Source organism: Cucurbitaria berberidis (genome assembly GCF_010015615.1).
Source record: "Cucurbitaria berberidis CBS 394.84 unplaced genomic scaffold K460scaffold_4, whole genome shotgun sequence".
Classification (NCBI taxonomy): domain Eukaryota; kingdom Fungi; phylum Ascomycota; class Dothideomycetes; order Pleosporales; family Cucurbitariaceae; genus Cucurbitaria; species Cucurbitaria berberidis.
The window spans coordinates 2,626,353-2,653,611 of NW_024468938.1; the positions used below are offsets into that span (position 1 = coordinate 2,626,353).

Here is a 27,259-nt window from a genome sequence, read left to right on the forward strand (position 1 = left end):
GGCAGCCGAGCAGCTGACACCGCGTCCCTGGAACGCGCTGCGACACTGCGCGAGGACGGCAGCGTACTAGAGCGCGTTTGTGGTACCTGAGGCGTAAATAACGAATATTCGGACATGTTCCCTAGTTGAAAGACACAAGTGCACCATATTTTGACAGCTGAGAGTCAGTGATCTTGCGCTTGCACGCTCCACCGCCGGTCTTTGGTGCAAGACAGACATCGGGCGCCAAACTTCTCGACCCATAACCTTGTCCCTCCACCCATTCCCGCTTGCGGTCATTCACGCCCAAAATTTCCACGAACTCACAGCAAGCAGGCACCCAACGGCTCAACGAATTGGCATCTCGACTTTCAGCGCGCGAATAGTTTCCCTAGTTTCAGGCTTCCAGGCCCAGGCTCCAGAAGCCGCCTCCATCATGGACGCTGGGCGAGACAAACCCCCGCAAACAGCCTTCACAAATGGCGGCGGCGACGTGCAGCATCAACAGCTGAACGGCAACACACACTCGGACCTTTCGCAAGTTTTGGAAGCACTACAAGCCATATACGCGACCCACTCGAGCAACGACACCCGCCGACAGGCGACGGAATATCTCGAGCAAGCAAAACGTCACCCCGAAGCTCCCTCGCATGGACACACGCTCGCCCTCGACCGCTCACAGCCCGCACAACTTCGCCACTATGGCCTCACAATGCTCGAGTACTCGATCAAATACAGCTGGGAAGACTTTACCCTCGAGCAAGGGACGGCGCTTCGAGGCTATGTGATTGAGCTGGCACAAAACACCTCAGAGAATGACCCGGTATATTTGAGGAACAAAGTCGCGCAGCTTTGGACAGAAATCGCGAAGCGAAGCTGGGCCGCCGAATGGCTAAACATGGATGAGCAGCTCGTCTCCCTCTGGACGAGCTCTTTACACCACCAAGCTATCGTTCTGTATGTCTTGGAAACGCTCTCTGAGGAAGTCTTCAACCGCGAGGATGCCACGGCGGGCCTGCGAGGCAGCGACCTAGGACGCGCATGTGTCGACATCTTCACACCCATGGTGGTACTACACGAGCAGCTTCCCACAAGAGATAAAAGCTTGGAGGTACGGTGTGGGGAACAAGGGTGGCTAACAAGACTATGCGATAATCTGGGCTGGTGTCTAGGACAGGACTACCAGAACCAGGAGGGGGTCAGGACATGTGCCGTCAAGACGATGAATGCGCTAAGGGCAGCTATGCCATGGATCATTCCAAAGGCCATTGCTGCAACACAGGTCATTGAGGCTGTCTGCAAAGCGCTGGCGTTGCCCGTCGTGGAGATGCAACTGGTAGCTATCGACCCAAGAAAGCTCATAGATTATGACTAACTAAAGTAGGCTGCTATCGAGGTCCTCCAAGCCATCTACAGCCGACATCACCTCCACGACGATGAGTTTGTCGAGCTAGTATGCCCCATGTTCACACCAGGAAGCGTATCGTTGCTACGAGAGGTGTACAACTGGACAATAGTGGACATGGACGTCAACGACATAGACGACCAAAAGTATATGTTATGCAAGAAGCTGTCAGAGGTACGATGACCCTTGCGAACCAACGTCTAACCCCTGGGATCTGACTAATAGCAAACAGTTGGCCAACAGCCTCGGCCTCTTCATCGAACAGAAACCTCAATCCATTCCCGAGGGCAGCGATTTAGCCGGCGTCTTCGGCTTCCTATATGACATCATGCGCAATCCAAGCCTCGTCGTCTCAATACCTGTCCTTCATTGCTGGACGAAGCTGCTGCGATCGCGCATCGTTCGAGACTCTGACGTGGTCAACTCTATGGTCGGCGGTCTCCTCGAGACATGTTGTGCACGCTTGATTCGGTATGAATCGCTACCCGAAGATACCAATGATGCCACTTTGCAGTTTTTGAACGACGACATCGATACCGTACCAGAAAGACATGCTTTCTTAGGTAACTACCGAAGATTTTGTGCAGATATTATCGAAGTTCTTGTTCGACGAACACCAGTCGAGGCTATAGAGCACATTCTCGGTCAAGCCACGAACATGCTACAGAATCTATACCGCAACCAAGCTCCATTTCGACCAGAAAGTTTCTCTAAGCATTCCCCTCCTGTTCTTCAGGTCGATGCGCAGGTCACTGTCATTGAGGCTGCAGTAAAGGGCTTTATGAAGTGGATACAGGCTCAGGGAGAGGATGCGCTGGATGACGAGCGAAAGCGAAACACTGTCGAGAATTCATTAGAGGAGTGGGGGCGACAGACTTTACAAGCACATTTCGAAGACCCAGAAGTCGCGAGGAAGGTCATCACGCTAATGTCGACACTCTCAACCAAGGCCCTCGGCGACCGACCTGGCTTCGCGCTTACCTTCCTTGAGTACCTACTCACCATCCGGCTAGCAGACAACACCGCCTTTCCACAATACTCGGATGCAGTCAAAGATCTCGAGAGAATATGTAGTCTGGAGATGCAGAAATTGGCAATGAAGTTCGCCGATGACTTTATGAATGTGTACGACCAATTAGAGAGCAAGGTCAACGAGATGATCAATGACTCAACTACTGATGAACGACAACGAATGGCATATTCCGCTTTCCTTTTTATCATCATCCATAGAAGTACGACACTGGAGCAGGCCACGCAAGAAGAGCGCATGAGACAGATGCTGAATCAAGTGAAAGACGGGTGGCGCAACGATGAGTTTACAGCGGCAATATCTTCCTTCCAGTCTTTCTGCGGTGTTCTTGGTATGGGTCAGTTACCAGATTTCCTTTTGGCGAACAACTTTAGAAACGTGCAAGACTGGTCTGAGCAGCAGCTTCCTAGTGATGGCCAGGCCTTGCAAGCTTCGATTCTTGAGCGGTCGCAGCACCTTCCACTACGACTCACAAAGACACTGCTTGCGGCCTCAACCGAAAAATTGCGGGACGGATCTCCGGCATATGAGACTGCTGCGATCCTCTGGGCTGAGGCGATACCCGTCCTCCTTCCCAACCTTCTGCAGCTTGTAAGCCACGCGCAAGCATTCAACGACATTGAGAGCAACTGGTCACATCTCCCAGTAGAACTACAACAGGTCATCCGGAGAGTGCTGACGGATCGCTTCTGGCAAGCTGGTATCTCGACGGAGAGTCGAGACGACTTCTTCGCAAGGGTCAGCGGGTCGAAGTCCACATACGAAGGTTTTGCGTCGACAGTACGAGGAACGGTACGACAGATCAGGGAGAGCTCGTATTACATCCTCTACTCTCTAACACGATTTCGCGACTTCTTCTACGGCATACAGGACCTACCAGGTCCCCTGAGCCAAGCGCTATTTGGCCACGCTGGCGCGTTGACCGCGCATCATCTATCTGTCTTACTAACCGTATCTACACATCTCATCGAAGGGTGTCCAGCCCAGCTTAGATTGCACTTCTTACCGCCCATGATCCAAGGGTTGTTTCGCGAGCTGGATCGCAAAATATCTGCCGAATGGAATGAGGTTGCCCGTCAAGTGGCAGAGTCGGGGAACAACGACAACCTGACAGACGAAATGAAGACGGAGAGCATTCTGAGGCAGCTCACCTATTCATCTGTCTCGCTTGTCGCTGTTCTACTCGACTCTAGGCAAGGTGAGTCACCATTATCAGTCTTTCTGTGAAGGCCACGTCCAGCTGTATCTATCTAGACATCCAAACTAATGTTACACAGAGTTGGCCCGACAAGACGAGCACACGCGACGGGACACCAACAGCCCACCCATGTGCGACTTCATCCTCTCCACACCCTCGGTCCTCGAACCCATCCTACTCTTCTGCACCTCCACCATCAGCGTCCGCGACACGCGATCTGTCGTAACCATTGTCCGCGTGCTGCGCACTCTCCTTCCGCGCTTCAAAGAGCCGTCCCCTATCCGCGACTACTTCTGCAACGACATCCTCAAATCCGCCATCACCTCCCTCCACGAACCCTACTTCGTAGACTGCCAAAAAGAACTCGCATCGCTCATTGCAGGCATCATCCACCTCGATGAAGAAATCCCTCGAAGCATCATCTTGAGCTTACCCGGTATGGGCGACCAGATTCGTGTTGACAAGCGCTTGTCCAAGTTGAAATATGTGAATCGGCAGGATGAGCGCATGCAGAGAAGTATGGTACTTGATCTACTGAGCAGCATCAAGGGCGTTAGTATTCATGAGCAGGGCAAGATCACCAGACCCACGCCCAAGAAGAAGAGTGCCATGATGGAACAGTATATGAGTGTAGATCAACAGCCGGAGATTGTGCGCGGGACTAGTCCGGCGCTCGCGGGCGTTGCGGATATGTTTGCGGAATCTTGAGTAGGCTTGTGCGCGCGTTGGAGATGGGTCTAAGGACGATGAAGAGAGTGAGGTAGTGAGGTCATGTGACTATGGGGTCAGTGAGTCCACGGTTTTGTGCAAGATAATGAGGTGTGCTTCTGTGCGCCTCTTCCTTTTTTTTGATATGCATAGATGGCATTGGGTGACTAGTTTCGTCTGCTTTTCTGGGCGGATAATCTTTTTCTATTTCGTTTATTGATTTCTATATTTAGACTTTACTCCTTTGGCCAACTGCATTTTCTGCTTTCTACCTCTCTTTAGACTGAGTAGGAACTTGAAGAAACTGCTAGGAGGGCTATTAGGTAGCTAGTTGGTTAATTATATTATTCTCATAAAGCTAAATAATTGTATAAGGAAGTCATGATGGATCAGCTGGTATTGCTGGCGGAAAAATCAAATAGCGACAGATAACCAGCTACCTTCAAGTTACCGATTAGTAAGTGGCAGTCCCACGTCAGCAGAGCTAGATCTAGTAGTGAGCGCTTGAGTGAATGTTGTACACCCCACCTTGCACTGATAAATAGCTCAGCTTATCGATAACCCCCTCACTTGCTCGTTCAGGGTCCAACGACATCACTACTGCTACCTAACACGTTGTCGTATTCTAAAAGCCAACCGTCAAACAATAAAGAAGCAATCCTCTTGCAGCAGTAAGCGTAGTGTTGAAGCAGACATTATAACTCCTATTACAAACCTTAGCACACTTCACTTTACACGGTAATACATACAATCTTACTCTATATTCCTGAGTCACAGCTACAGTCCAGTCGACTGCGTGAGAAAGTGCACAAGGTAATATGGAGCGCAGCATACCGATTGTAGATTTTGGCCTATTCCTCAACGGTGGAAAGGAAGAGCGAGAACAGATTGCACGGGAACTGGATGATGCGTTCCGGAGTGTAGGATTTGTGTATTTGAGGAATCATGGTGTGAGTAGGAAAATGGTGGGGAGATGCTTTGAGTGGGTACGTTACGTTATCTACTTTACATTACGGCCTTTGCAACTCTGCGAAAGAGCGAGCGTCTGGGGGAGACAGTGGATGAGTTTGAGGGTATGCAGATGTCTGGGCTAACTTGAGGTAGTCCAAAGCATTCTTTGACCTCCCGCTCAAGACAAAGATGCTCGCGCCTCATCCACCGGGTGGAAGTCATCATAGGGGGTACTCGGCGCCGGGGGTGGAGAAAGTAAGTCAGCATAAGTATGGAGTTGAAGAAATCAAGAAGGATCGCGAGGTACGTTATATTCCATCCTGTTCGCTGATTTCCAACTCATCAGCTGCGGTTGTTAACATTAAGATGGGAAAAGATACCCGATTACAAGGAATCGTTCGAATCCGGCAACGTAAACGATTCAGCACAACCCAACATATGGCTTCCCGAAGATGAACTCCCGGGATTCAAAGAGTTCATGGAAACATACTTCACCGAGTGTGCGGAGTTGATCCACCGCATCCTCGACGCACTGAGCATCGCGCTGAACGTACCAGAACCAGGCCTTAGCTCGACACATTCACACTCGCTATTCCAACTGCGCTTGCTGCACTATCCCGCCATCGACGCAGAGCAGCTAAGCCAAAACAAGCGCTCGAGGATAAACGCACATTCAGACTTCGGCACGCTAACGCTTCTATTCCAAGACAACGTAGGCGGCCTGGAGATAGAAGATCCGCATCAACCTGGCGCCTTCTGCCCCGCTGAGCCTATTCAAGACACCGTGCTCGTGAATATCGGAGACTTGATGGCGCGCTGGTCGAATGATCGGTGGCGGAGTACTGTACATCGCGTGGGTTTGCCGGGTGAAAACCGGCAGGTCGATGGAGATAGAGGGCTGGGAAGGGCTGTTGTGCCGGATAGGTACTCGATCCCTGTGTTTGCCACGGCGAATATGGATACGGTCATCGATGCTTTGCCGAGTTGTTGGGATGAGGAGGGTAATCTGAAGAAGTATGAGCCGGTTACGGCGTGGGGGTATGTGCAGATGCGGATGGCTGCGCTGTATGACTCGTGAGTAAATGACTAGAACGGGTGTCTTAATTGTCGGAGTCGTGATCACTCGTGATGAGGCACTGTTGATAGGTCGAAGTATTCTACTTTGCATTGGAGAGCAGTCCTGAATGTGTATTGTACCAGGTAATGGTTCCTCCTAAGATGCAATTCAAGCTACAGAAGTTATATACCCTGCCAGCCATGATGTACCTATTCACCTTATGTTGAACCATGATCTTGCTCGCCGGATCCTTCACTTTATGACGGGTTTCTGACTTTCTTTCTGTTCCAAGTGCGGACAGATTCATGGAGATCTCAGATCAAGTTGTTTCAGAACATCCATTCCGGTTAGGAGTAGCTTCGTTCATCCAAAACCGATATGCGCGAAGAATTGGCTCCAGTCCGGCTGTTCGTAAACTTTGTCCGGGAGGTAAGCGAGGCCTTTGAAGCTCTCTCCGATCAGATACACTCTTGCCACACAGTAAAAGATGAACCAGTACGCGAATACTATCTTAAAAAGAAGTTCAGGCAACTCTCTGACTAGTATCGTGATCAATTTTAACCGCGCATTCCGGGGGTTTACTTGCATGCTTGTTTGCCCAGCTTTCCGTATCATCCAACACTCCCGAAACCAAAATTGGGTCGTCCAACTTTCTTGCCACCGTCGTACCCGTCTTGACTTCGGGTACACCGCACGTAGTACGGTTGGAATGTAGGACGCCATTATGACCAGAAGATACGCGCCAGTAACGACGGGAAAGGTGCCAGCGAGAAACACTGAACAAACTCGCCAAAACATCTTCTCGCCTTCGCTGGCGAACGGACCGTTCCAAGCTAACAAATGACCACCGCCGTAGAGACCACAGGCGATGACCAGACCCAAATCAAAGGCATCGCTCGAGTTGCCTAACTTTCGAAAGAGCCATCTCGGTGCCCAATTAGACTTATTTTGACCCGCAGGCGCCCAGTTTTTTAATTCGTCGTCTGTTGTTCTCCTTCTGCTTCGGTACGATCTCGCTGAAGCAGATGTTACGAGCAGATTCTGATTCAAATCTGTGTAATTTTCAAGAGGACCGAAATGCCAGTCCGGTGCGAGGTGCTGTTGCTCTCGAAAGGCCCGAGCGAGTCGCAGACACTCAACGTTCGCTGGGGATAGTCGTGTATGTACATCGTAGGGGGGTCCTAATGGTTCACGCCCAAATATCAGTCGAAACCCTAGACACTTTTGACCAGCATATAGTTTTAGGTGTTCCATGTCTGGGCCCGCTAATGGTGGAACGCGGTCATCAGGGGCAACACAATCAACCCAGTGATTATGTCTGTGTTTAGCCAGTAGTTCAAGTACCTCTTTTACTTGGCTAGTCTGTTCATCTTCATTGTGTAGCACGTCTTCCTCGTATACCAGATGGCGAACCGCAACACCAAATGCAAAAATCGTGCTCCGTGGGTACAATTTCGGACGGTTGCCAATAGCGCTTTGCATTATCATCCATGCACAAATCTTCCGAGCGGGGTCTTCAGAAGCATCTATCAAGGAAGGGTGTTCAATGTCCAGAGGTTTGTTCCACCATGCGCAATATATTGCCAGGCAGCAAAGAGCATGGAGAAAGGTGTTCATCTCCAATAAGCTTATCGGATACTTCGCTGCAAGCCGGCCTATTACTTGGACGATGAACCAAAAAGCCTGAATACAGACTATACTCTTTGCAAACCCGTTTGCTTTGCCTTTCTCACGAATAGTCTCAGCTGAAATATCCGGGACCAGGTCGGGGTAGTCTAATGCGAGTTTGCGCAAGGCGACTGATGTTAGTGTCAGTCGAGTTCGACCTTCTGGCATGAATTGGATAGGCGCTTTGCTTGTGTCGAATGCAAAGCCTCCCATGAGGGCATAGTGGGCATGGAGCCGTGTCCAGGAGTGAAGTCTTATCAGGCCACGGGATCTATGGCTTCTCAGATAACCAAAGGCGCTCGAGTCTTTCGATGTCTGTAGAACTAAAGGGTCCAAAAGAGATCTCATGTGTATTTCGAGGTTCCTCGCGAAAAACCATTGTCTGGCAGCAATAAAGGCGACCTAGTGGGGCTATCAATCAGGGCCTCTTGCACACTCGACAGAACGTACAATCTCGGGAGCGAAAATTCCAGGAAGTAACCAAAACAATTTTCTCTTCAGTACGTGCGTCCAAGGCGTTTTACCATGCTCTGGAATATCCACGTGAAGACATGTATAGACACACAAGATAAGTGTGATTAGACATGTTGACAAAATATTGAGGGTGCCTCTTTCATTAGGTTCGGATCTCCACGAGGCGGTCGCGTTTGTAGACGTAGTGCCGAAAGGCTCCCACATCTAGATGAGCACGATGCAGTGACAGTGAAAGTCTCGGGTCGTTTGCGAATAGTCTCAGACTGGCTAGTTCAGGCCTGATAGATAGCCTAGACGTGCTCGAAGTATAGTGTTGTCGATATGCAGCCACTTACAGCGACGGGAAGACATCCAGTGCTTGGACTAGGCATTTTCAGTAAGCAGAATCGACGCGGGAGTTGGCCAGGTATATAACCCAATATCAATGTTAGTGGGAGCAACCAAATCCAAGATGAGCTTACGGCCGAGCCCGAGGCTAAGCATCTCCCAACAATAGGGAACTGAGAATGAGTTCCTCCACCGGTCAATTGACATGGACTACGGCTATTCTAGGAGTACACTGCATATCATCTGGCTTGGTCGGGGAATAAGCGCCGATAAACCACTTTAATTCCCGGTCAAGATATGAAGAGTCATTGGACGTTGACACACCCGCCCCTGTCTACCTAGGTAGGTAGTAATAAACTGGACATGGCTGAGCGAGGTATGTTCCCAGTAGTCTGGAACTATGCCGTTAGGCCTTTCGAGAAGGAAGAACTGGGTTTGCCACATGGATGCTGGATCGCGCGGAAGCACCAAAGCTAGCTAGTGGAATTTCTATTGAAGCCAATCGGCCGAGGATTTGGTTCTGGGTATAGAAAATAATTGCGCGAAGGGAAGAGTGAGAGACATACTAATCATCTAATTTGGTATCTTCTAAAGCCGTCTGTTGCCTGGGTATACGTCTTATCAATACAAAGACCAAATCACCCTAATAATCCACAAGCGCCATCTATGTACGGTATCAAGCAAGTTCTGGAGCCATGACAAACGATTGAAAAGGAGGCCCTAGCCGGCTTCACCGAAATCTGTGTGTCCCGACTCAGATGCGTGCTGCAATGCTCCCTGTTCACCTGCACCCTGCCAGCCACAGGTATTGCACTTGACATCGAATTTCTGCGTGTCGGTGAAGTAGTGCTGTTTCTTCAGTTCTCCACAGAGCTGTCTTGCTGCCTCAAGTATAACGTCGTCTGTCGAATCAAAAAGCTTGATGTCGTTCTCGGAGTCTAAAGGTGACACCCCGTGCGGAACAAAAGCAATGGTGTCGTAGTGAATGCCCGAGTAGACGAGAATGCAACGCCGCGGCTTTCCCTCATTGAACCGATCAACTCTCAGGTCCTGCACGTTAATGCTGGCGATCTCGATATCGAACTCTTGCGAAAGGATGCTCAGCTCGATACCACCGCCCCACGAATCGGAGTATGATATCCACTTGCAGTAATCGTCTGGTGATCGTTGTAGGATGGCCTCATTGTAGTACTCTGGATTTCGCTGAATAGCCTGCGCAACCATCGACCGCAGTTCCGTCATGGAGTCGAGCGTATCGGTGAGGATAGCGCTACCGACAGCTCGGAACATGCAGGAGTTGTCGTCTGGCATCACCCGCAGTACAATGGTGCCACCGCGATCGGGGACCGGGACCTCGGGGGTATCCTTGAGAGCCGAAGCCTGCTTTCGCTTGAGTGACAATGGGGCTGACTGAGACTGTGATTGTTGGGAGGCAGATTGAGACTCCTCTCCCTGCCTTTGCTCGCTGGGATCTCCAGTAGCTTGTGCGATGACCATTATTTGCGCGCCGTTGAGCTTAAGATCCGTGTCTTTGAGCAATGTGGACAGGCCGTAAAGCGAGGGATCGAGGGGTTGTGGCGGGAAGTTCCATTTCAGCTCGAACAAGGGGAGATCTGTGGAATTGCTGATAGAGGAGAGGAGGTCCGACACGGCAGCGTTGTCGTCGAGGGAGAGTGTGTGCTGGCCGTTGGGCGCTCGTAACCGAATTCGTATTGGCATGTTGCTGGTACCTTTGCGAGAGTAGAGATGGGGATGTATGAGTGTGAGTGAGTGTGAGCAGTGACGCGCTCAAGGGAGGGGCTACGGCGTAAGGTGGTGGGGCCTTCTAGAAGCTGCGATCAGTGAGTCTATGGGCGGGGAGGCACACTTCACGTATATGCACAGAAGGTGGGGATTGTTGGATTACAGCGATGGTTTCTCAGCTATGGAACAAGGTTCGAAGGCGATCAATGTGTGAACAAGTGGCATACAGCATGTGGCCTGTGGCCTGTCGCCAGTGAATGTTCGGGAGTAGGCCGACGGCGGACTCCCGGTGATCGGCGGCAGGGATCGGAGGAAAGTGCAGCCGGCGCAGGGGCCATGAGGCCAGTCGCGACTTCTACGGTTGCGACGCGACAGGCCCAGATACGATCCATTTGCGCATTCCAAACACAGTCAAACTAGCTATCCGGGAAGAATTCAAGCATGGCGTCCGGACGCGCGCCCAGCTCAACGCCCGTGCCGACGACAGAGACGGCGGAGTCCGCTGGCGCAACCTCGACCGTCACCGCGCAGGAATGGGAGTCCATGTCCAATTTCTTGAAGAATGTCTACGACTACAGAACCGAAGAGTAAGTGTTGCGCACATCATGTAGACAACCATGTGCACGGAGACTAATACAACATGACAGTGGCTACGACCCCACCAAACTCTTTCAACGCAAGGTCAACAAACGCGCGGTGCCCGACTACTACGATATCATCAAGGAGCCCATGGCCCTTAGCACCATTAAATTAAAAGTCGCACAGAAAGAGTACAAGAACTTCTCCGAGTTTGTGCGCGACCTCGCGCTTATACCCCACAATGCCCAAGTCTACAATCGCCAGGATTCGCAAGCCTATGTGGATGCGCTAGAAGTGAAGAAGGTCATCGAGCTCGAGCTGAAGAAGCTTGTGGATGAAAAAGTCATCACAGAGGCCGTCGCGACCCTGCCATATCTCGGGGAGATACCGGAGCAAGACCCGCTACTACCAGAGGAAGAAGAGGAAGAGGACGAGGATGATGACGAAGAGGAATTGGAGGTCGATGAAGAGGAAGACGATGATGAAGAGGATGAAAGCAAACGCAAGCGACGGCGCGGGCCGCGGTCTTTAGCAGCTATCACGAAGCGCGAGGGTGGCTCGAGAGCAGCGAAAGAAGACCCGAAGAACGACGATCCAGAGTCAAGGAAGAAGCGTGGCCGGCCGCCGCGGGTCGATACACCTATGGAAGCACGAATCAAGACCATCATGAAGGGCATCAGGAAGCCTCGAAATCAGGCCAACAAGCTAATGGTCAGCGCATTTGAGCGCGTTCCAGATAAAGCTGTCATGCCCGAGTACCACGCCGAGATCAAGAGCCCCATGGCCATGGATATTCTTAAGCGCAAACTAAAGCGGAAGAAGTACAACTCGGTAGACCACTTTATGGTAGACGTGGAGCTCATGTTCGAGAACGCAAAGCAATACAACGAGGAAGATAGTCAGATATACAAGGATGCCGTTCATCTGCAAAAGGAGTCGCGAAAAATTGCAAAGGCTGAAAAGGACAAGCCCGATGCTGACTATGTCATGGACGAGGGCCGCATTCCCATGCCAAATGGCATCCTCCACAATGGCGAGCTCTGGAAAGTTGGCGATTGGATACACATACAGAACGCAAACGACCTCACAAAACCCATCGTAGCCCAAATCTACCGTACATGGCAGGATGGCGAAGGCGGAAGATGGGTAAACGCATGTTGGTACTACCGCCCAGAGCAGACTGTACACCGTTTCGACCGTCATTTTCTCGAGAACGAGGTCGTCAAGACTGGGCAGTATCGCGACCACCGTATCGACGAAGTGGTGGACCGGTGCTTCGTCATGTTCGTGACGCGATACAATAAGGGCCGCCCTCGCGACTTCCCCCCAGACAAGGAGATCTATGTATGCGAAGCTCGCTACAACGAGGAAAACCACAAGTTGAACAAGATCAAAACGTGGGCTAGCTGTCTACCTGATGAAGTTCGAGACAAGGACTACGTGATGGATCTATTCGACGCACCAAGGAGGCTGAAGAAGTTGCCAAGTCCCATCGCTTACATGCTCAAAGATGAGCAGAAGGAGGATGATGATCTTCCAAAGCCAGAGTGGGGTGCTGAAAATGCTCCCCCCAAGATTGGCGCTGTTCATCGGCGCCCTCGCGACCCCAAAGTGGGTCTTCACTCTTCTTTCAATGTACAAGTGATATGATTGCTAACAAACTCGTAGGACTCGCCACCACCAGAGCCCACACCGCCTCCTCCACCTACGCCTCCGCCAGCACCCGTAATGCCTACACCACCCTTACCTGCAGCTACAACGCATAGCTACGAGTCATCGAGAAGCTACCCTCTCGCCCAAGCACCAAGTCTCACGCCCATGCCTGCTCCAACACCCCAACAACACCATGTTGCACCTGCCTACACACCCACACATGCGACGCACTATCATTCTCATTCACAGTCACCTGCCCCTCATATTCACCAACAAGCACCTGCCGCGCCAGCCTATCAGTCCATAACACCCCATGTGCCCTTCACCCCACAGCCAACTGCTCCTATGCAGTCCTTCCAGACTCCTCGTCCCGCACCGGGCTATCAGCAGCCTTACGTTCAGCAACCGCCCTCTGGGTACAAAGCTCCTCAGCCAGTGGAAGTTTATGTCCTAAACGATCACGCCAATAGCAGTATTCCGCAAGAGATCCGGGAGCAATTCCAGCGCGATGACAAAGGCCGCGTGCTTTTCTTCACCGCGCCACCGCTGAATGTTGACCAGCCTTTGACTAAGGAGGGTCGCGCCCTGGGCCACTCGGCACGCTATCTCGCCGCCAAAGCGAAGAAAGATGCACTGAAAGGTACGAAGCGGAAGGCTGGCGATGCTGGTGCTGAGGAGCGCGAGGAGACTACCAAGAAGGCGAAGCTTGACGAGGAGAAGCGGTTTAAGTTGGCAGTGTCGGCGCTTGGCACTAAGGCGCTACAAGCTCTTGAGGATCAGCTTGCCATTGCTACTAAGTCAGACTTGGAGGCTTTGTTCAATGGCCGATCTAAGGATGGGGTCTCCAAGGTTCTCGACCAGCTCACTGCCACGCAGAATGATGCTATTCAGGCAAACTTGGAGCGTGAACTTCATATCAGAGAGCGCACGGCCGCGGAGAAATTCCCAGTCTCGGGTATGACGGCGCGGCTGGAGGAGAAGGTTTGAGTTGTTTCGATGTAATGACGAAATATCCTCTTTATTGATTTCTCTACTAGCCTTTTCTTAAACGCTGAGAGCACGGCGTTGGGACTAGGGTAGCTGAGCAGGACATGCCTGCTGGGAATATTCGAATATGCCTTTATTTTAGCAACTCACTATACTTTACGTTTTGGATTTTTGCGTTGATACGCCTTTTCGTTTTCTGGTTGACTGGAACTGACGTTTTCGGCGTAGGACGTGTAGAGCGTTCTGCAAATAAGTGAGCAAGGTACCAACATATTTGTAACCCGACTCAATCAAGTAAAATCAGGCGTGACTTGAAAAAAAACACGGGAGATATATCCTCCCTTTGCTAAAGTGTAGAGGTGGAATGAGGGACACATTTTTCATGGAATACACCAACTAATAAGGGAAGCCTATCGGCATGGTTTTATTTTCGTCAATCTCCGTACATTCATTACCGCAATGCTTTTCTTATCTTCTACACTAATAGTAGCACGGATGTGAGAGGATTAAGATCCTACGTGTACTAACACGTTGCATAGTTTCTCAATCGTCTATCAGCTCTGAAAGAGATGGGATACTGTCAGTGAGATCAACTTGCATGGGAATTTTTACCACCAGCTCATAGCGTCTCCAAGTATCGGGATGCAGCGCGACATCAACACCAAAGTCCTTGGCCTGTTGTAGAATGAAGTATACGTCTGGCCAGCGCTTCTCTGCAGCGCGGAGTGGCGACCTCCAGTCCCCGTGGATATCAGGATCAGCGCCGTGTTTGAGCAGGAAGCGTACTCCAGGGTGGGGGGCGTCACTGCAGCCGATGTAGCCATCTCTTGCTGCGTGCCACAGCGCGGTCACGGGATTTCCTGTCCTTGGCACACCGTCTATGTGTGCTCCGTGTTGAATAAGCACACGGGCAAGGTCGTAGCGGTGGTGGTGTACGGCTAGTGCAAGCGGCGTTGTGGCGTCATAACAGGCTTGATCTAGATCGCTAAGGCTGTCGAAATGGTTTGCATCGATAAGACCGTCGCGAAGAAAGGCACGAAGCATGGAGCGGCTGCCCTTGGTGAACAGCTGATCCATCTCATAAACTCGGAGAGTAAGCTTCTGGTTGAAAGTACCATAGTCCCGGGGCTGTGGCAGTTTCAAAAGTACTCTTTGGTTGTCGATTAGTACCCTGCGCAGAAGGCCTGTATCAAGATATTGCAAGCACTCCATGGTCAGGCGGTGCGATAGCATTTCACGACCCCTTGCTTTGTAGAGCCGGTCAGATATCAAGACTCCGGTCTGCATTTGGCCTTTTCGGATCGCAAATTTGAGCGCATCCCCCAGGTCCATCGTTGTTGTTCGTATTGCAGTTGAAGGGTTGGCCTTGGTTTCTTGGAGGATGTGATCTGCAAGCATCTTAACAGTTTCCACTTGTCCACTCGCTGCCGCCGCCGATAGAGGGTCTGGGAGAGACGAGCCGCTTTTTGTCAGACAGTTTGCTCTAGTAGAGGCCAATTCCAAGAGCAGCTTTACGTTACCGGTCGCGGCGAGAGCAGCAGGTAAATCATCTTCAATCGAAGGATCTGCAATCTCGGAAGAGGTGCGTAGGGAAATTCGCCAGCGTAGTTGTTTCTGGTACACTCCGGAGATCGCATTGGATATATCAAACGTGTACGTCCTGCGTAGCTTGCGTGACTCGGAGTCCTTGAGACGAAGAACAGTCTCTGTAAGGACCTTCAGATGCTTAACTAGTGGGAGAGGGTTTTTTTGGTCTCGTAGAACCTCATGACCTATGATGGTACCGCCGTGTTGAGCGAAAAGCTTCGTGAACCGAGCGTCGTCTCTGGCGGTCGCTACATGTATCGGCTCCCTCGCAGGTAATCGACGTTCCTCTTGAGAATAAGCTACGAGCGGTTGTTTCGCCAAAATTTCATTTTGTATCTCGATAGCGAAGAGTCCTGTATATGTCAGCTCATGTTGCGTAGTCTGGGTTGGATGGCGGCGTACTGCATACAAGCCGGTAGTCTGCGACGTAGAGTGGGCCCACGTCCCTAACCAGGTACCTAACAACACACTGGAATAGTTCCACGGGCAGGTCAAAAAGCTCCATGGCAGCTCAGACTTTGGTGCTTGCAGTGCGTGGTATCCAGAACGGAGATGTGGAGTCGGTGTCGATCGATGCGGAGGCGTAAAAAAGCGGGGCCGCTTAGACGCATGGCATTTGCTGGTGCATACTGAGGGTGAGGATTCCGCGCAATGATTTCCTGATATTAACACTCAAAGTACCCCCGCCAGAGAACCCGCGGGAGATCAATAAATCAACACTGGGAGTAAGCGGGTTTAAATATTCTTTCCTGATCTTGAAATGATCACAAGAATAGCCCATACGAAAACTGCAGTCAAGAAATGCATAGACTCAAGTTCGTGTAGCTCTTTAAGAGTTTCTTTAGGTATAGACAGCTTTGAACTTGATTCAAAATGAGGAGAAGTAAAGGCTTCTCATGCATTAGATCAGGCTAAGAGATGTGGACATGTACTAGAACTGTTCAAGGTCAATGTTAATTAGATATAGAATCATCGCCAGACCAATTCCTGAAGCGTATAAGATAATTTTAGACTGTTAGATGATGAGCCATTGTGGGCTGCCGAAAGAATGCTGTTGAAAACATAGTGACCTTTTGCCAGACCTCGTCATTCTTGAGCCCGTGTGAGAGAACAAATGACATTGAATCGCTGCTTGAGTGCTGTGAGATATTTATCGGTTCAAGTCTTGAAAGAATGAGTCCTATACCTGGATTGTCCATGTCTTGCCTTTGTAAGGCACTTCGTGCACCAACTCAACTGCCTCCTCGATCGATGGTGATAGCTCCTCACTCCCATAGCAATCCCCATGCTTCTCCCCGAGACTCTATGTGATCCATATTGCACCCCCAGATACCTGGATGCACTGCGACTTCATGTCGTTTGTGTAAAGCCGTTTCCAAGAGATCTTTTTATTTATTCCACGAGGCCGCAGCATGAACTGGAGACAATCTATCAACTCTTTCGGAGAAAAGAAGATCAGCTTTATGGTTAGGCAAAAACTGGACGCCTTCGATATCTCCTTTGTCAGCGACATGCTAGAGCGCGACCGTCTCGACCATCCTGGAAGAATCAATGTGATCACAAACATCTCCGCACTCAAAGTACTTTCACAGAACCAGCGATAGCTCAACTAGGGCGTAGGCGCTTTGGAAATCCTCTTAAGAGCGCCATTTGTCCATCTCCTCTCTCGCGAGAGCTGTTGAGCAGCATAGGTTGGGGAGCGCCGTTGACATCTGCGCCATGGACAAGTAGAACGTGGGCAAGGTCGTACCGACTCTCGTCCAGGGCTATTGCAAGCGGGGTCTTCTTCGAGAGTAGAATGCCTTCAAATTGGCCATGCACACTGCAACTTCCAGCTTAAGGTCTGCCGCCGGACTGCAAGAGCAAAGCGGGTGTATAGCATTAGCCCTACAATTACAATGCAGGACCTCATCTTTGAAAACGACCTAGTCGACGTCCTGCTCCGTTGTGCGCAATATAGAATAGTTTACATTGAATGTAGAAAGAGACCATGATTAGATCATGGATAGTGAGGGTGAATCTTGATTGGTGATGAGGTTGTCAATATTTAGCTATGTTCATGGTCCCTGCATTGAATTAACCACTTTAGTATGGCGCCTAGGCGAACCTTGGAACGCGAGGCCCCAGGGGCGCGTAAAGCTGCTTTCCACTCTCGACAACTCCATTCCTAATCTATGTATCAGAAAATGTGATACAGTAGAACAATCACATGACTAGCAAATAGTCCATTCCCTCGACCGCAAACCGCCACGCCTTAGAAGAAAAACCCACGCGCTCTCTGCTTACCGCGCAATTGCAGGATGGCATCCTCATACATTCCACCTGCATACAACATTGAATCTCAACACAACGGCACCGCACATCTCGCCATCAAGAACACCTTTGTTCGCCGTTTCTTAACGCGACTAGCGTTGCATACTGTGGCGAAATTCCATTCGTGGGATGGCCTTTGCGTCCCGATCTCGAAACACATAATTGTTAAGACTGGGCGTCGAGTTCACCTCACGGAAGGTGCAACTTTGCAATACCTAGCTGAAAACACTACTATTCCGGTTCCAAAAGTCTATTGCTCCTTTCTACACAAGAATAGAGCATACATTGTTATGGAGAGGATCCAAGGTGAAGAACTACCAATCGCCTGGAAAAGCATGTCCGAAGAATCAGTCGAGGGTATTTTCGGGCAGCTCAAAAAGATCTTTCAGGAGTTGCGCTCGCTGACACCTCCACCGGGTACGGGCGTGGAAAGCTGTGTCGGGGGATCCTTGTATGACTCTCGCATACCTCGTGGAAACCCGCGTTTTGGTCCGTTTAAGACAATTCAAGCATTTCACTTCTGGCTGAGACGAGATTTGAAACCTGAGGATCTAAAAGATCGGGAAAAAGACCAAGATTGGCACGACCTCCAGGACATGATGAGCAAGCAGGATGGGCCATGGCCTCCACCAGTGTTTACACATGGCGATTTAAATCCCTTCAATATTCTTGTTTGTGGGGGTAAGGTGGTTGGAATAATTGACTGGGAGTTCTCGGGATGGTATCCGCATTATTGGGAATATACATCAGCCTGGTATGGCAATGTAACAAGAACGGAATGGCAGGGCATGATCATTAAGCTTCTTAATCGACCATGTCCTGAAGAGATCAAGATGGAAGAAGTTCGCAATAAATGGTGGGGTGAGTAATCCCCCATTGAGTGACACTTGATGCGCTGTTGCTTTAGGGGGATTTTCACACTACGCGTATTACCGCTGATAAAAGACATGACTACGACGCCAATGCGCTATACAATTACATGTCAGTGGCCGTACATCTGCGACGTGTCGCAATTCGTGCTCCTACGATATACTCTCTCTATTCTCGATCATATCCCAGGTTGGCTTCGGTTTCAACATATCCGCAGCAGACCGATAGCGACCTTGAGCAGTCTTGTCTCCCACGTACTGTCTTGCAAACGCCTCGATCTTCTGCCAATCTAGCTCAGCAGTGCCAACACACTTACCATCCTTCGAAATCTCAGCCAGCGCGCTCGCGATCCAAGAGCGGCATCTCCAGTTTGAATCGCCTTGTACGACTGGAAGCTCGCGAATAAGGGCAATGAGACGCTTCTCATCTTCGATTTTGGCAATGAGAATGCGCGCCAAAAGACTGTTGGTCGCTCGGACATTCTCTAATGGAATTTCTTCATAGACCCAGCCGAAAGGAGAGTTTTTGACGTGGTAACGTGCGCCTGGTATTACGTCTTTGCCCTCTACCTTAGGTCCGATCAGGAAGCCCCAGTGGTACCTAAAAAGGTCAACATGCATTAAGAAGAAGTTGAAATTGCAAATCACTCACTTGCGTTCCTCGTTGTTTACGACGCCGCTAGGATATAAAGCTATATACAACCGACTTTTGTTGGAAGGCATTCTTATTGTGGTGGAAACCCGGAAAAATACGGAAACGTAAAGTGAAGTTTACGCGCAGAACGGAGTCGTGACAATGGGTAGTGATAGCGCAAAATGGACAGTTGGGCAAATCGATTCACAGGCGAAGTATGAATATTCGACTAGCACAAGAGAATGGTGTTGTAGGTAGCATGCTAAATCTTTTCCTGTTTATATAACCTTTTTAAGTACTTTTTAATAGAAACAGAGCGAGCGACATATGCATTGTCGCTGTAGAGTTTGGAAATAACATACAATATCTATTTTGATTGGCTTAGTGGCTTTCAAATTGTACGGCTACGCCGCATCCTGGGCGCTTCTGTTATCTGATTATATCTCTAACAACACCACACAAGCCAGAATGCACCGCAGCGATAAGTGCGAGCGCTATCCGTTACAGTATCTAGAGCCAGGATCGAATGGATATCCAGTCTTGTAATGAAATGGACTACGTTGAATAGAGCACGAGATGGTTTGGGGAAAGGACTTGGCGGTGGGGACTGTGTCATGGATAGTAAAACCAATAACTCAACAGTTGCTCACATTGAAATCATCAGCGTTAGTCTTAAACTAAGCTGGCTTGGAGCTCTTTGTTCCAGGCTGGAAGTCCTAAAAGTAGGCAGGGTAGTAGTATCACTGCAGTACCGTCAAACTAAGGAACATTGTTATCTTCGATTACAAGTATAAGAATTTCACGATTAGACATGAAGTGACTCTCTAACTCAACTAAAACTTGCAGAACCTATCTAGGAAGGGAAAATCTGGCTTTGCATCAACTTATATACCCACAAGGAGCTCGTCGAGCATGATCTTTATCGCCGAGTCTTCTGTATCTGCTAGTGACGTTGCTATAGAAGGCACTGTCAACTTGTAGTAGTTTCGGGACTGGAAGCGATTAGGGATGACTTTTACAGCTTCGAGTTCCTCTGTGGAGAAGTTTGCTCGTGACTCTTTCACTAGCAATTTTTCTTTGTGTTCTCCTGGCTAGCCAGGCGGTGGCGCTTCTACCTCGTCGGTTATAGCGTGGATGGGTATAATCAAATCGATAGATTCAGTGTTATAGCACACAGGAAATGCAGAATGAAACAAGTTACTTTAGCCGTACTTGGCGATGGTAATTGAGCGCGGTCTGTGCATGTCTATGATTGTTTTCTAGGTATGTATGATTTCTGACTGTCTCACCCGGCGGTACCCGAAAGCAAAAGACTCGTCCATACAGCACCTGGGAGACAAAGATCATACTACACGCTATTCTAAAATCACTCGTGGCTTTGCCCCTCCCTTGCTAAACAAAAAAACATTGTAGAAGTGGAGTGCCGTCATTCTTGACCCTGAGTTTCTGGCTTTTGTAATACCCGTCTTGGAGTCACGAAACGCACTCTGAGACGAGACATTCTGTTTCTTTGTACTCTGTGTCTTCAGGCATTGGGGCTAAATTCTAAAAATTAGAAGCTATATTTTAAGATCAATGGTCATGATAGAGCAAGGAGGAAGATAAAGTCATAGTTTGCAAGCTGGGTTGATATTCATACACAGACTCTATTGAGAACGAGACGTTAGCTTTTTTGAAAAGACTTAGTCTCAGATCTCTCGCAATCCCTACAAGAAAGTGAACAAGTGCCTTCATACCTATAGTATGGTGTCAGCGAATACAGGCCAGGTTTCCACAGTTCAAGATACTACAAACCTCAAAATTATCCATAGGACCAACCACGCCTCCAAAAGTGACCTGAATTACCTGATGGCCCCAACAAATGCCAACAATCTTCTGTGTTGGATACTTGGCCACTGTTGTTCTCAAGAATTCTTGCATGTTCAGCACCCAAGGAACATCCTTCGCCGTGGCGTCTGCGCTGCCGCCGCTCAGAACGATCAAGTCATATTGAGCTGGCTCGGGGTATATCTGGGCTTCTATTGGATCAAAGAAGTCGACTTGCGCGCTAGGGCAGGCGCAGCTGATGCGTTCTTGAAAGGCAGCGCTGAAGGCGTCGTCAAGCGCTGATATGCTGTTAACCAGCACTGCTGCTTTGAAGGTCGTCGAAGCCGTCATGGTGATGAGAGTGCAGGGTGTTTGGAGGCGTGGTGTATTAGTGATTAAGGACTCCTTAACATTATACATGTAAGTTAAGATTGATAAGCCGCCGTCGTTGTGGCCTTTTCGGCGTAGACGACGCTAGCGCCTTCAGTTGACGGCTGCCTTGATCCAAAGTACCGACCAGGTGGCAATCTTGCATGACAATGCGCGCCACAATCGCCACAAGGCTAACAGTGACTTCTCGCTCTTGTAGTGACATTCAAAAGCCTAAATAAAGCCAGTCTAATAGCTAAAAGGCTATTAAGGGCCTAGCGCAGTACTGCATAGCGTAAGATTATATTCTTGTATAGAAGAAGGGGACACTGAACTAGGCGCGTAGGCGTTGACGCTACTGTAAATTTTATAACTATAAGGACAAGAGCAATCTAGTGCATAGAACTATATCAATATAAGACTATCCGTTGCCCTAATGCGCGGAGAAGATAAGAGTCGCTTGAATTTGAAGTACTTATAGTTTGTCTTGCCACCCAGGGACAGGCATTAGATGCTTCCTTTGTTTGGTAAACGATGAGCATTATACTACGTTGTTCAGATTCGCGCTACACAACAAATTTCTCCTCCCTCAAAGTACATTTCCAGAATAACGAGAGGTTGACAGGTGGTTTTACCAGGTTCGGCTTTTTTAGAACAACCTTCAGTGTTTTTGTCTATTTTAGTAGCCTCGGGCAAGCTCTGTTCGTCGTCTACGCGGCATAGATTACTAACATGTCGGAGATTGCGAGTGAAAAATTAAGTGCACCTTTGCTTAAGAAGCAGGACATCGAAAAGGAGTAAAGAATTGATTTTTCCGGATAAAAATTAAGGAAACAGCAACGACACTAAAATACAACACTGGAATCGTTTTGCATAGAAACGTCCGACTGATCAAAACAACACAAACAAGACACCGTACCCCAACGATTGATAAGAGAAAAAACAAGCCCAACACATTCCTCACGTTCATTCCATCACCTACTTAGTACCTCAGCCCCGTCATAATTTACAACCCCCTCTTAGATTTAGAAAGACCCGCGTCGATTCTCCGGTGCCTTCGGAGATTTTGGATTAGCTGAAGCGGCTTGTTGCTTAGGCGAAGCCTTTGGCGGAGTTCGCGATGACTTCTTCAGGGTCGTACTCTTTGAAATGAGGCTTCTTGTCGTGGTGTGAGTCTTTCGACTCTTTAAATTTGTGACGGGGCTTTTGATAGGACTCCTTTCTAGCAACGCCGGAGCTGGCGTATCTGTTGAGGAAGTGTCAGAAGGCGGTGGAGAAGGAGCTTTCTTCTTCAATGTCTTCTTGGTATTGGCCGTGTTCTTCGTCACACGTCCAGACCTGGTCTTGTGGAGTGTGTCGTTGCCTGCATCTTCCGTAGCGGCTTTCTTTTGAGTAGGGTCGGCCTTCTTAGCAACCTTCTTAGTAGCAGGGGCAGCCTTCTTAGTGGCCTTTTTAGGGGCTTTCTTAGTAGATTTCTTGGTAGCAGGAGCAGCCTTCTTAGCAGCAGGGGCCGCCTTCTTCTTGGGCCTGCTCTTCTTGGCGGTGCCTTTCTCGCGATCGCCAGCAGCTTCAGCAAGTCTTGTTTCGTTCAAGCTATCATACGTAGTCTTCCTATTGTCGCGACGTGGACGATCAGCAGCGGGCATTATGGCGGTAATGACAATGTTGAAGGCGGTGTTTGTTTAAGGCAAGGGATGATGACAAGATGACTGTTGCGTTCCGTAACCTTCTGGATGATTGAAGTATGAGAAGAAATCTGCAGCGTTTACCATTTATGCGGTGCAGGGAGTGACTTAAATAAACGTGAATCGAGTAGGAGTCAAGTGGCCGAATGCAGGAGAAGTGGCTACGAACAAAGCCACGTGAAAGAGGCGTTTGTATAAGACAAAGGCACACATGACCAGAGGGCGACTGCTTTGTCTTCCAAAATATGAGGACTGCATAATGTAGTGGTGGGCAAGTTGGCTGGTATCTCTTTGTCTTCGAAGTTGGGGACTTCGCACATTTCCGGGTATTAGCTTGGCGATAGTGCGAGCGCGTGGTTGCACCGGTAAATAGAAACAAATGGGTATTGAGCATATACTAGCAGATGAAGATACACAATGTAATGCTTCGTAAGCGCTTTCCGTCCAAACCGTCGATGCGGTATAAGCTGCTCAGCAGCTCCAATTCATGGCCAGATTTTCACAACGCTGTTGAAATCGCTGCCTGATCGTTACGCTTATAGTAAAGATACGCCGAAATATGTACAAAGATAAATAGCGCTAGCCGGCAAAAGCAAATCGCGCAAGACTAAACATGGGCTTGCGAGGCGAACACTCGCTTTCTGCTTCGCTGTCTGGCACAATCAAATCTTCACTTCCCTTCAACGATGATCTTCTCCTCTTCGCAGGAGTCATCTGAGGCGGCGAGCTGGCAGCAACGATGACTTCCGCTTCCATAGCTGCCCAAGCGGAGTCCTCCAGCTCTGTTCGATCATCTGCGGGAGGAGGTGATCCTGGAATCATGGTATTCTCAGACAAAGTCTTTGTGTTGGAGTTCATGGCAGGGGGCGAGGGTGCCCATGTTTCAGTGTGGCGTCTGTGTAGGTTGGCATTTGCTGCTCGTGGTATATTTGACTGTGACGAAGACGTCGCCGCGGGTTTATATGTGAACTTGGACCGTAATCCAGTCATCTGAGATGAGATTGCAGCGCTGAACACTGTCTCAGGCTCTGGACTACCTTGCGATGAGGCAGGTGTGACTGTGCCAGTAGTCTCTTGAGACTGCACGGTGCTACCTCGTGAAAATACCGTCGATTGGGATCCACTCTTCACGCTTAACTGTATATCGCTAAAGACCCTGATCTTCTTCTTCGGCTGGTAGGCAGCTTCTTCCAGATCTGCCACTTCCGCTAGGGCTTCCTGGATCGAGTCATCGGAGTAAAGTTCGAAATTCTGGTCCGTTTTCCTTCTGCTCTTCTTTGTCTGACGCAGCGATGGGCTTGGCTCGGGCAGTGTCGGTGCAAAGAATTGGCTACGCACAACACCCTCCCCGCCCGCGGCTGGAGTGTCGAAGACAGAGTCAGAGCAGAGGCGTTGTCTCTTAGATGGGTTCGGAACTGATCGCCTGCCTCCTGCTGGATCTGAAATGGTTCGCCTCCCAGGTTGCGGTGCCGTACTTGGGACCAACGGTTGCTGTTGCAGTCTTGAGAGCGGCGCCGGTATTGCTGCCCATGCACTTGTGTTGCGCTGCTGTTCTAGTAGGGCTTGCTGACTTGGCGATGGCGTGAAGCTATTGGGATCCAACTCGGCTAAAGGTGTACGCTTGGGCTTGAAGAAAGAATCAATGGGCTTCGACGCTTTGGAATCAGGGGTTTGAGCGACTGCCGAGGCCGTCCGAGGTTGAATGAGCGGCTTGTCGGCTAATCTAGTCTTGTTAGTGGCCGTCATGGGGAGCTTCGTGCGTGGATACAAGTCGCCTCGTGCTACACCCATGGCAACAAGTGCTGAAACTTCTTCTCCCAGGTATGGCATGTCGCCTATGTCGACTCCATCCTCAAGCGGTGTCAAGTTGACCAGCTGTTTCGAGACTGGACAAAAGACCCATTGGTATAAAAATGTCTTCTCTGCCTGTTCAAAGGAAGCCGTGAAGCCAGGAGGTACCTTCAACTTCCCATCGAATAGAGCAGCCTTGATAAGACGATCAACAGTTTTGTGCTTTCGTAGCATCCGGTGAGCGGTCTTAAGACCCAAACCACCGATACCAGGGAAGTAATCGCAGCCGCTAAGAATTGCCATTCTTCTGAAGTCGGCATCGGACCAGCCTACAAAGCTGACCTCTCTGCAGGCAGTGAAGTGGTTTCGATTGACCTCAATACAGTCTCCGTACTTGTCGAGCTTCGTGATCAGGCACTTGACACCGAAGACCAGAAGATCTGAATCTTCGGATAGGACGCCGTTGATGATGCCCTTGCGCTCCAAGTAGCAAAGTTGAGAGTCGGCCTCGTATGGGGCGACAACGTATTGAATATTGTGGTGTTTCAGTTCCTCGATCACCATTCGGGCCATTTCGGGTGTCACATCCACGGACTTCTGGAGTTCGAGATGCGCTTGAGATGTCTTGCCAACTTTTAACAGCTCCAAGCCCATCCTCTTGCTTTCCTTCCGTCTCTCTCGTCTCTCTTTCTCCGTGCCAGCCTTACTCGGTAAGTTGTCTCCATCGAAAACGAGATAGGGTGTAATGCCGAAGTGGATGAGCATGCGAACGCGATTCATAACGAAATCGACGAATCTAGTAGCATGTCAGTGAGATCCTTGAGGTATTCGGCGTAGGGTAAAGTACTTCGTTGTCGGTTGGTCCAGCGCCAGATCAATGGCACAGGCAGCCGTGCCTCGGTGTAGCCAGCCATAAGTGTCTACGCCAATTGTCTGGCCGGCGTATTTCTTGAGACTGCATGGCTTTTGGATCGACTTGAGCAGCGGTAGAAGTCCTGTCCTACAATTAGTTTGGAATGGGGCACAGTGGTGGAGTACGCACCGGTGATGCCCATCTTGACCACTTTGCCGCGCACGCGTCGAGCCCAAACAACGACTGTATTGTGGCCGCTACTGTTTCATACTGCGTCGGCACGTCAATAGTAGTAAAAGGAAAGCTCCTCTATGTCTGAGTAGTATTCAACCCCGGAAGGAGGTCGCTGTCGCCAGTTACCTAGGTAAACGTTCTCGATATTAGTAGCATTCGGCGCGTAGAACGCGCCCCGCTAGAATGCCGCTAGGCTGGATTTGTATTTTAGCGCCGATTCCAAACTCCGACCCCCGACGAATATCTCAAAATTTCGTGCACAGAAACTACGCCAACATCCAACATATTACAGTCAAAATGGTCAGCAATCGCCTGAATAAGGTGCACAAGCAAATCACGAAGAAGAAGGGCAAAACTCCAAACCTGCACGAAAACAGTCGGGACACCCAACGCCTACAACGAGCAGCTGGTAGAGACGACAAGATCAACCGCGTGAGCAGACTACGAGAGAAGCAAAACCGCCCATATCGTATGACTAAAAATTCTGAACCTATGCCGTCTTCGTACTGATTTATTTCAGTATTGAGGATCAAGTCCTTCCAATCTTTCACAACAGAGCATGAATCACCTCTCAGCGTCTCAGAACTCCAGGCCATGATCGAGGACTACCTAGGTCGCGATGATGAAGAATTAGCCAAATTGAAAGCGGATCGCCGTCCAGGCCGGCCACCAATGACCCGTCAAACCCTCCTAGAGCAGAACCAGGCTGTTGAGCAGGGCGAGTATGCCTCCGGATTCTGGGTGCCTGACCTTGAGGATGCCGAAAATCTACGTAAATTAAAGGAATGGAGCGGCCAATGGGCTAACCTAGCTACCCTCAAGTTCGCCAGGATCTCCAAGGAGGGTCTCAAGCGAGAGTCAAGCTTTCCGCCAAAAGGCATGTCGTAAGAGATGGAAGATTGTATGCTTGTTTGGGTTGGAGACAGCGAGTACAGTGCGTGGGATGGAGTGAACAGTTGCGTGCAACGCGGAGGTCACCTTTCAGCACACCTGTCATTTGCACGCTGGCTAGTGTCTGCCTCCATTTTGGGTCGGACCTATCACACTTCTTCTGGATTATTGCTACGCCTCTCCGATTGAGATCCGGGTCTATCTACACAGCCAAGCAACCCATCACAAGCACGTAGGTGTACATTCGCGCTCCACGGAATCTGTCGGAGCCCACATGAATTGCAACTCTCGTACACGGCAGAGTGTTCAAGACGTGGAAGCGGGCTAAATCCCCGCCTGGGTTTTCCGCAGCTGTAATGCGAGCAACACTGTCCAGTCTCAATTTAACGGAGCCTTGATTTCCCAGATTCTCTGAAACCCCGTATTCAGCGCGGCAATTTTGTATGAGGTCGGAAAGACGATGAATGC

At 49.8% G+C, this 27,259-nt stretch overlaps 12 protein-coding genes across 12 annotated transcripts; 5 read left to right on the forward strand and 7 right to left on the reverse strand.

The window, feature by feature from the left end:
- Positions 1-415: 415 nt before the first annotated feature.
- Positions 416-4,320, forward strand: K460DRAFT_290530 (ARM repeat-containing protein; the record flags this gene model as incomplete). Its single annotated transcript, XM_040929207.1, has 4 exons — positions 416-1,315; positions 1,364-1,558; positions 1,617-3,612; positions 3,692-4,320. 4 exons carry the CDS (start codon positions 416-418, stop codon positions 4,318-4,320), a joined length of 3,720 nt encoding a protein of 1,239 aa, XP_040786173.1.
- A 595-nt stretch (positions 4,321-4,915) lies between these two features.
- Positions 4,916-6,524, forward strand: K460DRAFT_387637 (Clavaminate synthase-like protein). Its single transcript, XM_040935651.1, has 3 exons — positions 4,916-5,306; positions 5,425-5,574; positions 5,648-6,524. The coding sequence occupies exons 1-3, from the start codon at positions 5,139-5,141 to the stop codon at positions 6,347-6,349; spliced, it is 1,020 nt and encodes a 339-aa protein (XP_040786174.1). The 5' UTR covers positions 4,916-5,138; the 3' UTR covers positions 6,350-6,524.
- A 1,349-nt stretch (positions 6,525-7,873) lies between these two features.
- Positions 7,874-8,674, reverse strand: K460DRAFT_341965 (uncharacterized protein; the record flags this gene model as incomplete). The annotated part of the gene is made up of 2 exons (XM_040931170.1): positions 7,874-8,398; positions 8,447-8,674. Coding segments are annotated over 2 exons (753 nt in total), but the record flags the coding sequence as incomplete, so codon positions are not given.
- A 599-nt stretch (positions 8,675-9,273) lies between these two features.
- On the reverse strand, positions 9,274-10,787 carry K460DRAFT_368481 (OTU-domain-containing protein). The gene has a single exon (XM_040933783.1). The coding sequence runs from the start codon at positions 10,514-10,516 to the stop codon at positions 9,518-9,520; it is 999 nt and encodes a 332-aa protein (XP_040786176.1). The 5' UTR covers positions 10,517-10,787; the 3' UTR covers positions 9,274-9,517.
- A 194-nt stretch (positions 10,788-10,981) lies between these two features.
- K460DRAFT_407952 (Bromodomain-containing protein) lies at positions 10,982-13,759 on the forward strand (the record flags this gene model as incomplete). The annotated part of the gene is made up of 3 exons (XM_040937123.1): positions 10,982-11,127; positions 11,188-12,730; positions 12,788-13,759. 3 exons carry the CDS (start codon positions 10,982-10,984, stop codon positions 13,757-13,759), a joined length of 2,661 nt encoding a protein of 886 aa, XP_040786177.1.
- A 543-nt stretch (positions 13,760-14,302) lies between these two features.
- On the reverse strand, positions 14,303-15,851 carry K460DRAFT_396877 (uncharacterized protein; the record flags this gene model as incomplete). Its single annotated transcript, XM_040936127.1, has 2 exons — positions 14,303-15,699; positions 15,749-15,851. 2 exons carry the CDS (start codon positions 15,849-15,851, stop codon positions 14,303-14,305), a joined length of 1,500 nt encoding a protein of 499 aa, XP_040786178.1.
- A 1,657-nt stretch (positions 15,852-17,508) lies between these two features.
- On the forward strand, positions 17,509-18,528 carry K460DRAFT_341973 (kinase-like protein; the record flags this gene model as incomplete). The annotated part of the gene is made up of 2 exons (XM_040931171.1): positions 17,509-17,857; positions 17,939-18,528. Exons 1-2 carry the CDS (start codon positions 17,647-17,649, stop codon positions 18,526-18,528), a joined length of 801 nt encoding a protein of 266 aa, XP_040786179.1. The 5' UTR covers positions 17,509-17,646.
- Positions 18,529-18,681: 153 nt separating this feature from the next.
- K460DRAFT_378720 (uncharacterized protein) lies at positions 18,682-19,251 on the reverse strand (the record flags this gene model as incomplete). The annotated part of the gene is made up of 2 exons (XM_040935103.1): positions 18,682-19,129; positions 19,181-19,251. 2 exons carry the CDS (start codon positions 19,249-19,251, stop codon positions 18,682-18,684), a joined length of 519 nt encoding a protein of 172 aa, XP_040786180.1.
- A 1,637-nt stretch (positions 19,252-20,888) lies between these two features.
- On the reverse strand, positions 20,889-21,388 carry K460DRAFT_396879 (uncharacterized protein; the record flags this gene model as incomplete). The annotated part of the gene is made up of 2 exons (XM_040936128.1): positions 20,889-20,898; positions 20,957-21,388. 2 exons carry the CDS (start codon positions 21,386-21,388, stop codon positions 20,893-20,895), a joined length of 438 nt encoding a protein of 145 aa, XP_040786181.1. The 3' UTR covers positions 20,889-20,892.
- A 683-nt stretch (positions 21,389-22,071) lies between these two features.
- Positions 22,072-23,083, reverse strand: K460DRAFT_148390 (uncharacterized protein). The gene has a single exon (XM_040926792.1). It carries the CDS (start codon positions 22,981-22,983, stop codon positions 22,363-22,365), a length of 621 nt encoding a protein of 206 aa, XP_040786182.1. The 5' UTR covers positions 22,984-23,083; the 3' UTR covers positions 22,072-22,362.
- A 518-nt stretch (positions 23,084-23,601) lies between these two features.
- Positions 23,602-25,868, reverse strand: K460DRAFT_407957 (exodeoxyribonuclease 1; the record flags this gene model as incomplete). The annotated part of the gene is made up of 3 exons (XM_040937124.1): positions 23,602-25,609; positions 25,661-25,808; positions 25,856-25,868. The coding sequence occupies 3 exons, from the start codon at positions 25,866-25,868 to the stop codon at positions 23,602-23,604; spliced, it is 2,169 nt and encodes a 722-aa protein (XP_040786183.1).
- Positions 25,869-26,169: 301 nt separating this feature from the next.
- Positions 26,170-27,143, forward strand: K460DRAFT_148421 (uncharacterized protein). The gene is made up of 2 exons (XM_040926793.1): positions 26,170-26,369; positions 26,421-27,143. The coding sequence occupies exons 1-2, from the start codon at positions 26,198-26,200 to the stop codon at positions 26,786-26,788; spliced, it is 540 nt and encodes a 179-aa protein (XP_040786184.1). The 5' UTR covers positions 26,170-26,197; the 3' UTR covers positions 26,789-27,143.
- Positions 27,144-27,259: the final 116 nt, after the last annotated feature.

What these genes read in the sequence shown, in the direction of transcription:
- K460DRAFT_387637 (XM_040935651.1), top strand. Translation starts at nt 5,139, where the DNA reads ATGGAGCGCAGCATACCGATTGTAGATTTTGGCCTATTCCTCAACGGT. An exon ending in TGGGGAGATGCTTTGAGTGG is followed by an intron (nt 5,307 to 5,424) that starts GTACGTTACGTT and finishes AACTTGAGGTAG; the next exon opens with TCCAAAGCATTCTTTGACCT. An exon ending in AAATCAAGAAGGATCGCGAG is followed by an intron (nt 5,575 to 5,647) that starts GTACGTTATATT and finishes AGATGGGAAAAG; the next exon opens with ATACCCGATTACAAGGAATC.
- K460DRAFT_368481 (XM_040933783.1), bottom strand. Translation starts at nt 10,516, where the DNA reads ATGCCAATACGAATTCGGTTACGAGCGCCCAACGGCCAGCACACACTC.
- K460DRAFT_148390 (XM_040926792.1), bottom strand. Translation starts at nt 22,983, where the DNA reads ATGCCCGCTGCTGATCGTCCACGTCGCGACAATAGGAAGACTACGTAT.
- K460DRAFT_148421 (XM_040926793.1), top strand. Translation starts at nt 26,198, where the DNA reads ATGGTCAGCAATCGCCTGAATAAGGTGCACAAGCAAATCACGAAGAAG. An exon ending in GAAGCAAAACCGCCCATATC is followed by an intron (nt 26,370 to 26,420) that starts GTATGACTAAAA and finishes GATTTATTTCAG; the next exon opens with TATTGAGGATCAAGTCCTTC.